We start from the raw sequence: 14,501 nt of genomic DNA, 5'->3' as shown, positions 1-14,501 counted from the left end.
AAGATATTACAGGCATTCGCAACAGATGCTTATCGTTCGTTGCTCGCGTTTAATCGTGGGCCGGGATCGATCCCGATAACGAGAGAAATTACAGGTTGCTCGCGGCCTGTATGCGTGCCGATACTCTCTCTCTCTCTCTCTCTCTCGAAACGGGAGACCATTGGAACGCGACCGATCGTCGCAACTTGGACAATTAAACGAAACTTGGCCAACCACCGATGCTTTTGTCGGAGGTAACGCCATTGTAAACGTGATCCGCTTTCGTCAAACTTTGCCCCGTTATCGATGCCCGTTAATTAGATAAAGGACGGTTCCATCGAAATCGGTCACGACTCCGTCGATTCGAATAATCCGTTTCCATCGATATTTCGCGCGAATTGCCTATTCTCTTTTCCCCTTTGTCGATGTCGACGACGAGGATACCATCGACGTGGAAAAAGAAAGAGAGAGAATCTGTAGCTCCCGTCTCGCGAAAGGGCAAGAGACAGGAGACGATCGCGCGTAGATGGGTTTCTTCTCTATCTCTCGACCGGGCGGAGAACGAGAATCCGCGTTGGAACGAATCTACGCGGAGATGTATTGGAACGAACGCATAGAAATTGGCCGGCGCGGCGCAAGGCCGGTAGACGGCGATGTCTACTACGCGGCCCGGGGCTGTCGCGATTGCGTGCCGTTGTTGTCGTTCTATCGTCACGTTCCTATAGTAACCGCAGCCCATTGTTCAATAAACGTTGAATTATGACTCAGTCCCTGAACGTGGTAACCGTCGCGTTACCTCGAAAGTCCCTCGCCTGTGTGACGCGTATTTCTGCGGCGAAACGATCTTCGGGCTTTTCCCTTTTGAGACGGAGGAGAGGGCCACGGAGAGTCGTGCGTTTCGTCGGACGGGTCACGTTTAGTACTCGACAACGTTTCCTTATTTTTAACCACCGTTGCGTACACTTTCTCGATTCGCATTCGATCGGTCGATTTCCGCGCTTCGAGAGGAGAATACGCGTGGGCGGACGTGGAAGAGCTTCTTTGTTCGCGAGAAAAACGGACACCGATTAAAAGGAATCAAGGTAAAGGCCGGCCACGATATTCCTCCTCCACGTACGTCGAATGTGCTTCGAAATGTAGGTCGTAGAAAATACTGTTCCCATTGTTTCGCTCTCACCCGCTCTCAAGAATTATCTCTCCGTTCGAGGAGGGGGAGAGTTGGGAGGGAAGGTGGGACAGCTTCTGACTGGGAAATAATAATATTTGACTTTGGACGGTGATGTGTAATTTCGTTCTCGCTAGGAGGTTTTCCAAATTTTCGGAATGCACAACTGCGGAGAACGGAATGGAATTAGAGGGAATGGTCGGTCAATGGAAAAATCTCGTTTCGTCGGCCAATTGTTTCCGTGACTACGTAACGTTTATCCGGTAGTTTGGCCGAAAAGCCAAGAGAAACGCTTCGCTTTCGATTTCACTTAGCGAACGAAGCGAGCGCACGAACGTGTCCGTCACGAAACACCCGTCGATTCACCACCGAAACGCTATTTTAGATTCGCTTTCTTTCCCCCGGGATCGTGGAAAAGAAAAAAAGAAGAAAGAAAAACCACTCCACGAGCCTCCAACTGCATCGAGCGTCCATACTTTTCAACGAGAGGGCATAAGAGGGAACGAGAGGCGAGAGAAAAATCATCATCAATCCAGGCGCGGCAGTAGTTGCTTTATTTTTCACGGACAAACGAACCCGTACAGAAGAGGAGCGTAGTAGTAGGCGGGTATCGACCGAAACCAGGCTTTCTTTTTTTTCTTTTTTTTTCACAATCAGCCTGCTTCTGTTTCGTGTCACGAGAGAAAGAGAGAGAGAGAAAGAATCGGAAGAGAAAAGAGTCGGTGGTCCGAAGACGGCCTCGTCGCGTTCGACCAGCGCGACACCCGCTGCGAGTAACGAGCGTTTGTCCGTGAATGCTCCGTTTCCGGACGGAGAAGAGAAAGAAGAAGGAAAGGGAAAAAAGGGACGAGCGGCAAGTCTGTTCGATTGCACGCCTCGACCCGTGCCATTGTACAGTAGGCTGCGAGTAATTAAAACACGCGCGATGGTGTGGACTACCAGGAGCGCGATCGGGAAATAGAAATCTGTTTCTTGCCAGAGAGAGAGAGAGAGAGAGAGAGCAACAGTCGATCGTTTAAACGGTTCGGGTCGCTGCGTTTGTTCGTTTCCCATTAATTTATCAATCAACGTTGCCCGCGGACCTGTGTCTCGCAATCTGCCGATAATAAAATATTTCCCAATCCGCATCGATCGATGGACAGGGAGGCAAAACTCGTGGACGATTCGATCGAACGCCCTCCTCTCTTCCCAATTCCTCTCGTCGACCGTGCACGAGTGCAATTATCTTGATGATCTCGAAATGATCTCGAAGCCCTTTGATTAACCGGCAGATTTCGAAATCTCCGATCAGAGCCGATTTGGAGCCGCGTCGATTCGAAAAGAAGAAGCAACTTCTCCCCTATCCGGAGTGGGAACGCGAGGGGGTCATTCGTGCTTCCTCTTCCGCGACATCCTGAACGACCCCTTCCGTAATTCGCCCCTCCCCTCGAGAATCAACGAGGATCGTTTCGTCTCGTTTCGCCTTGCGTCGCATGCAAATCGATTTTGACGCTCGGTTCGAGGGAAACGTAACGGTTACATAAGCGGATACTGTAACGAAAGCAACAACGGTTAATGTGCAGAAACCGCACGAGCGGTGTGTGGGTCGACGATATTTCGAGTTTATATATCTCCTCTCGCCCTGCAAAAACTACGCGAGTGCCGTTATCGGATTACTGGCCGCTGCCTGCTGAAATATTCACTGCAAGTAATCGCATAGAACCGGTAATTACCGATTACCGATCGTTGCCCACCTCCTCTCCCAACCAAATCTGGACACCCACACGTCTGTCTATAATTTCGATACGATATTTAAAATTGAACGGTCGTCGAGGGAGGAGAATTTCCAAGTTTCCACCGCTTTTAGCTCCCACCACCACTTTGGGCCGATTTCCAACCAGCTGAAAGTTTGGTTAATTAGTTGGACGAGAATTTCGAAACGCGATTTCATTTTCACGGGAGAACTTGTCCTCGCGGGAGAAGAGCGTGTTTGGGAGGAGACAGCAAAGATTTCGAAATCTCGCGGCTCCTCCCCCTCTCCTTACGGTTGGTCGTTTTTCGAAATGAAATTATTAAACGAGCCACGTTTCCACGAGGGACGGAATTGGACGGAGGAAGGAAACGCGATTATTTTCACTCGCTTAATTATACGCTTCCATCTTCCCACGTCAATCGAGAGGCAGGCAGGCAGGCAGGCACGCACGCATGCACGCACGCGGGTCTTTTTATCCAGCTGCGTGCTCGCGCCTTCGATTCAAGGCCCTTTCCATACCACCGCGTACCAACTGATCCGACCGATTGTCTGGATTTCGAACTAAATACGAAACAGATTTCTTTCGGAGATACTCGACCAAGGATAGACACGAGACTATTGGCTCACTTGCGTGCGTGCGTAACAAGTGGAGATGCGAAGTGAGTGGGACAAGCGGCGCTCGCGTTCGAAAGAGGCACGGAAGCCGCGTCTGTTTCCCTTCGAAATTGAGGGGAGGACCGTTCGAGGATCCTTTGTTCAGGGAGAATTCCGGGAGTTGGGACACGTAGCGTTTTCACGGTACGTTATCATCCCTGGTCGAAATTGTCGGGGTACGGGATGCGATTCGAGGAGTTTCAATCAACCCGATTCAATTTTGATAATTACCTCTCCATACCATTTTTGGAGCCGTCCAATTACAATCACGGATAAAGTATGTATAGAGTCGATCAATGGGAGGCACGAAAAAAGACTCGTCGAGGGAGCACAAAGAGCAACGTAAAAACTGATGGAGCAGAAATTGGTGGAAAAACATCGCTGACCCAATTGCCGGACGAGCAAATTTGATAATCATTCTCGAGATCAATTTCCCTCCCTCTCTCGCTCGCTCTTATCCTCTTTCCGAGAAAATCGTCTTTCGTATCGATCATCGAATCGATTCCGTCCACGATTGACGAGAGGATTGGAGGCGGGGGGAATCTCGAGAAGGATACAATGGAACACCACCTATGCAAATAATCGGATACGTATCGAGATGGAGCCGGTTCCGTTCACGTTCGCGCACGATTCATTATCCGGACGAGGTGGCTGGCATAACCCGTCTTAGATTGCTCGTATTTCCGCGAAACTGGGTCAGAGGAGAGAGAAGAAAAATCGTGATGCAATTTCGTCGCGTAATATCCATCTTCCTCTCTCTTGGACAAATTTCCTTCCTAATTTGTGGGGGAGTCTCTCGTACCCGTGCTTTCCTTCCGGTCGAAAGATCGTAAAGGACAAACGAGGAATGGATGAACCAGCCCGCGCAACGACACCACGACGCGGATTGGATTTGTGGTCGGCCGATAGAAGGCAAGCGAACCGCGTTAAAATAATATTCGACGTCCAACTTATCGAGCTTTCGAAAACCGGCGCTCGCTACACCGTGAAAATTTTTCTCTCTCTGTCGTTGCGTCCTAACTATTTTCATTGTTGTTACGCGCCGCTGTATTTTTGTACGCTGTCCGCGGCACGCTCGAACGACGCTCGCAGAGACGCGGACAAATCGTTGGAAATTTCATTTTTTTTTTTTGGCTGGGCAAAAAAATATTAACCGTGTACCTGTTCGACTTTTCGAATCGGCTTTTCCGAATCCGTCCGATAATGCACGAGCTGCAAAGCAATAAGCCGCTCCGAAATTGTTATATCGGATAATCGAGCTTTGTGTACTCGTCGCCGACGTAATGTAGACCGGGCTGGAAATTTAGCTGAATTACGCGAATTACCCGCGGGACACGTGTATCGCCAAACAATCGAGGATTTTGTTAACGAATCGCCGTTAATTTCGCCGCTGGGGAAACAGAGCGATAAACAAATGGCTGTTGCGCGAACGAAATTGCGAGGGACGGAAAGGAATCCAATGATCCATGATCGAAGATTTCAAGAGATCCTTAAGAGAGGAATCTTAAAACTCGTAATCCGACCGCGTGTAAACTGAAAATCCTCGTTTCCCCTTGTTCCAAAGACGATAGAAGAAATCGTGCAAGTGGATAGATCCATTTTCATTTTTTTCCCTTTCTCTCTCTCTCTCCAGAGATTTCGTTGAATAATTCATTGGAAATGGCGAGAAAGAAAAGGGCGAGAAAGGTGGCCCGTGAACACCTTTATTGGTTCCTTATCGGAGAGGAATAGTCGAGTTACGTATCTCGATGCGGGGAGAAACGAAGGTCGGTGGGTGAGTCGCGGTTCAAACCGGAAGCGCCCGTAATTGGGGAAGACTGGCGCGCGAGTGTAAGGTGTTCAAACTATAACTTGGCGCGACAAAGTTCACGCGAGGAGTCGCGCAATCGTGACAATGCGAAGAACGCGATCTCGGTTGACGATCTCGGTTGCTCGAACTCACTCCCCCGTTCACGAACCGCGTTGTCGATTAAATTAACTTGGCCGGGTTCGAAGGCTTCCTTCGAAGGAATCGATCCCTAACCGAATTTTCGCGTCACGAGAATCGATTCTTATTACATTCTTGCTCGAGAACAACCTTTCGTTCCCTCTCCTCGCTCTCCTCCCAAAAAAGAAATTCCGAAACGCTGGATTTTATTTCGAACGAGCGGAAGGAGGAAGATAGGAATACGTGCTTCCTTGCATCTCTCGCATACAACTCTAGGATGTAATTTCGAGTTTGGATCGATCGTGTTTCGCGCCAAGTTTCACGTGTTTAGAGGCGAGCACGGGACAATGGAGGGACGGTTGATTATGCAGGCCAATCTGTCCGCCGGACAAGATCGGGATTTGAGCAGCCGAATTATGGGTCGCGTTAGATTATTGGGATGCGCGCGTCATAACCTGGAAGCTAAACGTCTACATGCTAGTATGCGAGGAATTTGTCTCCCTCCTCTGCTTTCTATCCGCATTGTGCGAAACGTTTTTCAACGTTTTTCACTTAGGTATAAATTATAAGTGTAATATTCCCGCGCGTACGAATTCCAATAGGCACGAAAATGTCGACGCTTCGTTCGTTCGGAGAAGCAATTAAAATTATCTATACGATCTTTTCATTCCTGTACGACTTTCGTTTCCGACGAGACATCTCTCTCTCTCTCTCTCTCTCTCCCTCTCCCGATTCGTGCGCCTCGATGATTTCACGGTTAAACGAGCGGAAATAAAACGGAGATGCGTTCAAAAGGTTTATTCAAATCGGAAGTTTCAATTGAATAATTTTCCGCGGGAGATAAAGGAGAGAACCTCTGCAAAAATTGTCGTAGTTTTACCAGAAATCTTTGGTAAATAATTCATATCGTTCGCGAAGGGATATATAGGGATTCGAACGAAAGAAATCAATTTTTTTATGTTTTTTTACCTTTTACGAGTCAAGATGCTTGCGCGCGAGATCGGGATTTCGAGACAATTTTTCCCGAGATAGCAGGAAAATTACACGGCACGAAAACGGAGTAGGACATACGTGTAATTAACTTTAGCGTGTACGTAATAATCGTCGAGCTGTGTTGCCCCCATCTCCTCCTATTTTTTTCTTTTTTATTCCAAAGCAAAGTAAACGAGATTTCCGAAATTGGGCTGAAAATTACGTGGGCTAATAGAATAGAAAAAAAGAAGCGGGAATAAATCGAAAAATCGGAAAATGCAATGGAACGATGTTCGAGATGTTGTTTTATCCGCAAGTGGAATATGACATAATTTGCATGGTGAACGTTGGGAAAAAAAATCGCGTCGCCGAGCCCCGAAAAACCAACGTTTCCCAAACGCGTTCGATCAAATGGCCACGCGTGTTATCCACGGCGGACGATGAATCGGCGCGCAAATCGAATTACGGCGAGAGACATCTCTGACCGCACAGAGAATCGAAGCCGGTCTGTGGAGTATAATATGGGGCTGGTGGAGGTAATTCGTCGGTCCCGGGGATTCGATGAAGATCCTAATCTATTTAATTCAGCTTCTGTCCACGCATCCCCCGTGAAAGTTGCCGGCTAGCCGGCAAGGGAGCGAGCCGCTCGTCACATTTCGGCGGCTGGTCGAGGGACGGCGAAGGGAGCCGAGTGGTGGCGAACGAAGCCGAGCAGAGTCGAACTCGGCGATGAGCGCGGCTCGGTACCGAAGGCGGCCGCAAAGCCACGCAGTTGGTCGACGAGCGCGGCACGGTGTATCAGCGGACCGGTTTCCTCTCTTTCCTCTTTCTCTTTTCTCTTTGTCGCGCATCCTTCGAGCATTTTGCCAGCCTCGTGACAGCTGTTCAACCGGCTTCGATGATCCGCGAGACGATCCACGGCATTCGAGGCAAGAGCGGGCTGCAATGGTTCACAGTAAGCCAAATCATTCACGGTTTTGTTTTCGCCACTTACGATACGCGAACGTGCGACACACAACGGTGTTTCTGTTTTTGGGGATGTTTTTTTTATTTCCTTTTTTTTTTTTTTTCTACTTTTTTTTCCTTTTTTATATACATATTCGAGGCTTTCGAGATTGTTGGTGTAATTTGTACGGATGATATAGGTTGGTTAGTTTTCCATGGTCCGATCGTGTCGTGTCGGAACAGGGGAGTCGATGCTATCGCTAATTCAATGGCTATTGTCCATGTTCTACTACGTGTGTAATGCATCGATACCAAAGGGTTTCGTACCTGTAGAATAGCTAACAGTATCTCCGCTTTATTTCATGGGAGGAGACAACGCAACTGTTTTCCGTGTATACGCATACATTCTGCTGCTTTTAAGCTTTCGGCTCTCCTCTCCTCGTTGTGCGTTTCTTGTGCTCCGACTATCCTTTTTCTCGCGTCCTTTCACAACAACTCATTATACCTCGCAACGTAGTAAACACGGAGCGTAATACACGGAACGTAATACTCGGGATCGATCCAAATTTTTCAGTTTACGATTTCGCGTTCTATATTTTCTCGGAACTTGTTCTCTCGTTGACTCAATGTTATTTCTTGTTAAATACGCATTAAACTCGAAAGCCTCGGATCTCATAACAATCGCGTAATACACACAAATTTCCAGATGTTTAAGCGATAGTTAAATACGACGGTAACCGAAAACTAGGAGAGAACTGTTACGTTTTAATCGATGAACGGCTCTGGGAAGGATTCGCGAGGGGTGACTTACGACAAACACTTGCCCTATGGTCCTGTTACTCGGTCACGGCCATTGGTAACGCACGAGTTTTCTCTCCCACACGCGAATCTAACATTTTCGTTTCACGCGCAACGTTCGCGTATGGCGTGCGAGTTTTTCAATTTTTGCAGTTGAAAAGAGAAAAGAAAAGAAAAGAAAAAAAAATTAGAGACGATCGCAATGGAGTTGTTCGGCGGTGATCGATATGATCGATGGCGCATAGCAATCTAATCTTCTTCGGATTCCGTGGGACTCGATAAATCGATGAGGAAAGGCTTTCAACCGCGGTGATAATAAAGAGAGCCGCGATATCGCGTCGAGGAAACCTTTAATAGATGACCTACGAGCTGCAACGAATAGGAATGTAAAATTGTCAGGGGATCAAGGTTAGAAAGGCCGATCGTGCGCCGGTTTAAAACGTCAGAACGTTATTTAGATCCCAATATACGCGCACAGGCCCACCGTGTGTGTCCTCCGTGTGCCTCGATTCGTTACGTTCTCACCATTTTCCTCGGGAATTTTTCTAATCTTTCCCCTCTTCTGGATCTTAGATACCATCTTCGTTCACGGTCCCGGGACACGTTCGAGCTCGATTAATCTCCAATTTTAAATCCGATGGATTATACGACACGGCCGAAGGAACACGGAAATCTTTGGAGGAAATAGAGATAGAAAGTAGACGATTAGTATTTTCATTTAACTTGAGGTATATGGATGCTCCGTCTTCTCGGGTCGAAGATATCGAGTCGAGTCGTAGCTTGAGCCTAATATGGAGAGGCGCGAGATCGATCTGGAAAGACGGCTTCGATGCGTTTCTTCTACAGATTTTTCCATATCCGGTCGACGAGTTTCTATATTTCCTCCGACCGTAACAACAGAATCAAGGACATCGTCGAAGAAAAACTGAGATCTTGCAAATTTCGCGAGGAAAAATTCAGGGAGGCTTTAACGCGACAATATTTCTTACCGAAATGCATCATTGTTACATACCGAATTAATCCTTCGACTCGATCCGACGGTCTTCGAAAGATCAATTTCTCTTCCTTCTTTTCTCTCCTTCCTCGTCACTCGTCCAGCAAAAATTCGTAGATCGTAGATCTTTACTCCCCGATATTCCTACAGAAATTTTCTTTTAATCTCTGTATCCGTTCCCTTGATCGTAATTTGCGCGGACAACGACGACGACAGTCGAGAATTACTCGAAATCAAAAATTAATAGCGGTTTCCCCTTTTCATTCAGGATCGCGAGTTGCCAATTTTCTGGCGAAATTTCGATAAACTTTCGATCGATGGAAAATAGACACTGTTCCCTCCCGTTGAAAACACGTAATCCATCGTTCCTTTGAAACATTGTAACGCGAAAGTTTAATGGGATCGAACGCGAAGAAGAGCGCGCGCGTGTCGTGTTTCGATTTTGAAAGTCGAGCCTTTGCGCGCAAACTTGTGCAACGTTAATTAAAATTCTCAAATTTTATTGTTCCTCTTCCACGAAATATAGAGCGCGGCAAGTGAACGAATCTGAAGCTTAATTCTGATTCGATCGCGATTTTCAATCTGATCGTATGAATGCGCTTCTCCTCCCGTTGTTCGAACCATCATCGTCGTCGTCTCGTCTCGTTCGCTCGTTTTCCTTCCCTCGCGGCATTAATCGCACGATGCAGTGCCATTTTCCTGGATAACAATTATCCGGGAAAAGGAATTCACCGCAATTGAATATTCTTCACGAGGATTAATCCTTCCTTCTTAGGGTTTATCGAGTCTCGAGGGCCACTCGTTCTCCCCCTCGTTCGAGGCGGCCAGTTTAAGGCCGCATTAAAGAGATTAGCTCGCGTTTGACAGAGAGAGAGAGAGAGCCAACCCACGTTCGCTCTCTCTCCTCTTCCCCCTTCTCCTTCTCCTCGCTCTCTTTTACTATCGGTAATTCGAAAATCCCACCGCCTCTTTACTTTATAGAGGAGGAACACCCGCCCCTTTTACTTATCGTCCTAACGAACCGGAGAAGAGAACTTTCATCCACGTTGAAAGCCACGAAAATCGTGTTTGTCTACAAAACGAGGCCGAGATCTTTTTCCCTTGGCGTCGTGATTCCACGAATTTTCCCTACCGTCTTGTTCCACGTCTTTCTCCTCCTTCTCCTCTTCCCTCTCCCGTGGAAGGAAGAATCGAATAAAAATTTACCGGCCCTCGACGAATGGGTAACTTTGGGAAACCCGTTTCACGAAGTAGGAAGCAGAGAGAAATTTATAGATGTTACGTGGAATTATTATCGGGGTAATTAATAGGAGAACGAGACTTCTCCATTGGGAATTGTCCCATTAAGAGGGTTCCGCGATTGTTTCGAGACGGGAACTCGTCGAGGGATGTAAAGGGATGAGCGTAAAGGGTTCTAATCGGAGCCACGTTCTCGATAACGTGGTTTTACGAGGGTGTAAAATATCGTATCGGAGAGCCCGATTCCTCGAGCTGGCCGAATGGAAACTTCTCTCCCCCGAGAAAGAGGGGAGAAATTTTTCCCTCCACCCGAGTGAAGGGATGAAGGTAATCGCGAGACGTCTCGGTCGCGGTGACGAGGATAAATAAATTAACGTCAACGACGTTTCGCGTTTCACAGAGTAAAAGCGAAATTTCATTTTCGTCGCCTGGCAAAATATCGAACGACGTGTCTTACTCCGACGTCTTTTGTTTTCCGCGGGGGTCGCATTCAACAGGGGTTGTACGCCGCCTCCCGCCCTCTACCGAAACACAATTTGCCAGCAAAGCTTCCCGTTCTCGCCCGATCGTCGGATGACAAACCGATGACACCGTCTTCACCGTCCCTCACCGATTGCTCTCATCCTCGTTCCTTCCATGAAAATTCTCCCGTTCACGCGCAATTCTCGCCGAAAACGGATCGTTTCGCGAAAGTCTAACTCTCAGTTTATCCTTTCATTCAAATATCGTATGAACGAAGGTGAAAGAAGGAAAGAGAATTTAAAAGCTCAAAGAATGAGAGGGGGGGGATAAAGAGACGCGACAAAGGCTGCGTTGTTGGTTGGATTCGAAAAAACGACACGTTACACCACCGGCCAGCTGGAAAACACGCTTGTTAATCATCCGGTCCTCTTTACACGAACGAGCCCCTTCCTTGCGATGATATAGGATGTCGGTTCTCCCTTCACGACGATACCGCCGTTCCTTCGCGTACCAGCAACACCCATCCCAAGAGACCGATCTTTGATCCGCCGTGTTACATCATCCCAAAAAATACACGTTCGATGTATAGAATTGTATCGAAATGAAATCGTTTTGTGGCAAATACTCGCACAATCGGCTTCGTCGTGTATACAGATATATATATATATATATATATCCCCAAAGAGGCGGTGAAGTTCTCTGGCTGGCATAAAAATGGAATCGTTGAAAGGAGGTGGTTTATTTCCTTGATTTCCAACCACGATCGACGACGAACGTTTCTCGTGCGAGATGGGTGGTCGCGAGGGGTTGCTTTTAGCCGATGGTTTTATCTGCCTATTGTTCTTCGCGCTCCGTGGATCCCGCTCCATTCGATCAAATAGATGGAAATTCGCCGAGGGACAGAGGTGTTTCTCTCCTTTTCCTTCTTCTTTTTCTTCTTTTTCTTCTTTTTTCTTTTTTTGGGGGGAAGAATCGGCCACGATAACGACAGATTTATCGGATCACGGACTCATAAACGACGCGTTTCGACTCGCAGCGAATAAAAACCTGTTGAGTTTGCTGGCGCGACTCGACGAACATCCTTCGGCTATTGTTCTCCGCGATCGAACGCGGAATTTCGCTCGAATTTCGTCACACCGCCATTGTTTTCTCCGTTAACGATCCGCGGTTCTACATGCAAATCAACCTGACAGGGGAATAGGCATCGTGCTCCTTTTTTTCTCTTCTTTTTTTCCCCCCTCCTCTCTCCGCACTCGAGCATTCCAGTTTGTTGCCAGCTCGCGTGTAATCCAAGCCGAGATTTCGAAAATTCGATCTTTCGATACGCGGTGGAAAAGCACGAGTGGATTAAAACCGCGGATCTGATCGGTTGGAATTTGAAAATTTGCATACGAGTTTCAATATTTGATGATAAATATTCGAGGTGGAGTCTCGTCGAACGAGTCAGCTCTCCTCGCCCGATGGAATTTCCTTCCTTCTTCGGAGACGGCAATTTCCAGTTAATCTCCAGTTGTTCCCAACTGGTTGGTTGGAAAGTACGGGCAGCAGACTTAACTAGAGTATCCTTTTACGCGTCGTCCTTTCCTTCTTAACACCGACGTGTCCTCCTTTTCGCGCCTCTTAGTCACAATGATCGCGGAACCGCAAATTCATCGCGTGTCGCGTTCGGTTTCGACTCGACGACCTGTTCGAGTTTCGAAAAACTTGAAACTTGGTTCGCTTATCCGCGCAAATACGATTAATACGTGTGCGCGTGTCGACGCGACGAAATATAAAATTTCTTTTGTATTCTCGCGGTTTTTTCGAGCGCGAAAAAACCGTTGCGTCTCGGTTACACACCCGGCGAACAATGCGGTTCGTTACGCGTACTATTACGATCGCGGAATGCAAACGCGCGGTATTCATTACCGCGAATCTATCGCGTTTTTCCACGAGGAGTCGAGCAAAGAGAGAGAGAGAGAGAGAGAGAAATGGCGTATCGGGTATTTATTCCCCGACCTTTCTCTCTCTCGCCACAATTATATCGCGTGTCGCGCTAATTAACAACCCGTTCCTCGACCCGTTCCCAATCCATTAGGCGAATTAAACTCGAATTAATTTTAACGAAAACGACCCTTTCGAAGGCGAATTATCACGCTCGCGAAGCGATATCTCTTTCAACATAGCGATATTCCCTTTTGCTCCTCTCGAACGGACTCGACTCGACTCGATCAGGATCGGTTTAATCCCGCCGACCGTGCTGGAATCAACTTTAACCCCACCTGTTCCCAGACAACGCGACTCTCGACCCCGGGACCATCCTTGTACAACTTTAACACGGGGAAAGAAACTTTCGTTCCCTCCTCCCCCTCCTTTGGAACAATGGTTTCGAGATTCTTGGGTGTCGGCCAACAACCCTCCCCCGAAAAAGAAACAAGGAGAGAGAGGTTCGATTAAACTCCGGCTAAAAAGACTTTCTCGGCGTCTTCGAGGGGTGCAATTTTTTCTCCTCGATCTCGTATTAACGAGACGATTAACGCCGTCCGAGGGAGAAGAGAAGGATCATTAGCGGGTCTCTCTCTTTCTCGTTGAGAGGCGATCGAGGAGAAGGAGGGGGAAGCTCGAGCGAGGATCGTCCAATTTCCATAAATCGCGATCGTAGACGTAGGCGAGGCCGTCGAGAGAGCAATTTGCGTGACCATCCGCGAAAAGTTACGAGTCAGCTTGCACCCTGTCACCCTGTCCGGCCGTTCCACCCCCTCTGGCTCACGTCCATTTGTCACACACCGGCAACGCGTGCACGCCATCTTCCATTTGCCTCGATATACTCGTAATACCGGCGTATGTATTTTTCCTTCCTCCCTGATTTCATTTTTTATTTCTTCGACTCTTGTATCCTCGTAGCAAACGAGGTTGAAGGTAACGAAAGTCGTTCGGTTATCGAAATTGAATCACCTCGGTTTCGATACCACTCGGGAGCATTGGTAATAGTTGGAAACTCGTCTTAAATCTAACTCTAAAAGAGTTGGACCGTGTATACGTACGTAGAACGATCGTACTGGTATTCCTTGGGGATCGAAAATTGAAAGTTGCGCGAAAGATGGAATCGAAATTCAAAACTGTCGCTCGAACTGGTCCGCGAAGGGAAAACGCTCCGTCATCCGGAGCGTTGGTTCGAAACGATACTCGGTGTTGTTGCTCGAAAGATATATATATATAATGGCGCGTGATCTATAACTCGGGGATAAAGCATCTGGAAAGCGGCGGCTACATCGCCTGGCTAACGACGCCATCTTTTACCTCGTGTCGTTTCGACGCAACGATGATCGAGGATCGAGTCGGTCGCGTTTATGCGCGCTCTCTCTCTCTGTTTATCTCCGTCTCGGTCGTTTCGATCGCTTTCGTCGAAAATTCGGAAAGTGAGAACGTACGGACGACTAGAACTCGGTCCTTTTTAAATTGAATTTCCAATCTTCCGAGATTCCCACTTCGTTCCACGATGTTCCTTTTCTCGAAGTATACACACGTACACACGCACGATGTTGTACACACTTTCTTCCGGCTGTTGGAGCGGCTCGAACGAGTATTGTCGCCGTCTGAGAAATGTCCGAGGCGGCAGGAAGGCGGCAACTCGAATCGAGTAGAAAATACGGCA

At 47.8% G+C, this 14,501-nt stretch overlaps 1 protein-coding gene across 7 annotated transcripts in view; it reads left to right on the top strand.

Moving 5' to 3' along the window:
• The window catches only part of LOC107999520 (putative uncharacterized protein DDB_G0271606), a 105,062-nt gene that overhangs the window by 48,394 nt on the left and 42,167 nt on the right, over nucleotides 1-14,501 (top strand). The window contains exon 1 of one of the 7 annotated variants that reach the window (XM_062080131.1): nucleotides 6,365-7,384. The exons of the other annotated variants lie outside the window; for them this stretch is intronic. Within the exon in view, the coding sequence (XP_061936115.1) occupies nucleotides 7,328-7,384 (57 nt within the window). The 5' untranslated portion in view covers nucleotides 6,365-7,327. Of the gene's footprint in view, nucleotides 1-6,364; nucleotides 7,385-14,501 lie in introns of those variants that run through there. 7 annotated transcript variants of the gene reach the window in all.

The sequence above is a fragment of the Apis cerana genome, linkage group LG10 (assembly GCF_029169275.1).
Source record: "Apis cerana isolate GH-2021 linkage group LG10, AcerK_1.0, whole genome shotgun sequence".
Taxonomy (NCBI): domain Eukaryota; kingdom Metazoa; phylum Arthropoda; class Insecta; order Hymenoptera; family Apidae; genus Apis; species Apis cerana.
The sequence above is the reverse complement of the archived record's forward strand: the minus strand, read 5'-3'. Positions and strand labels throughout refer to the sequence as shown.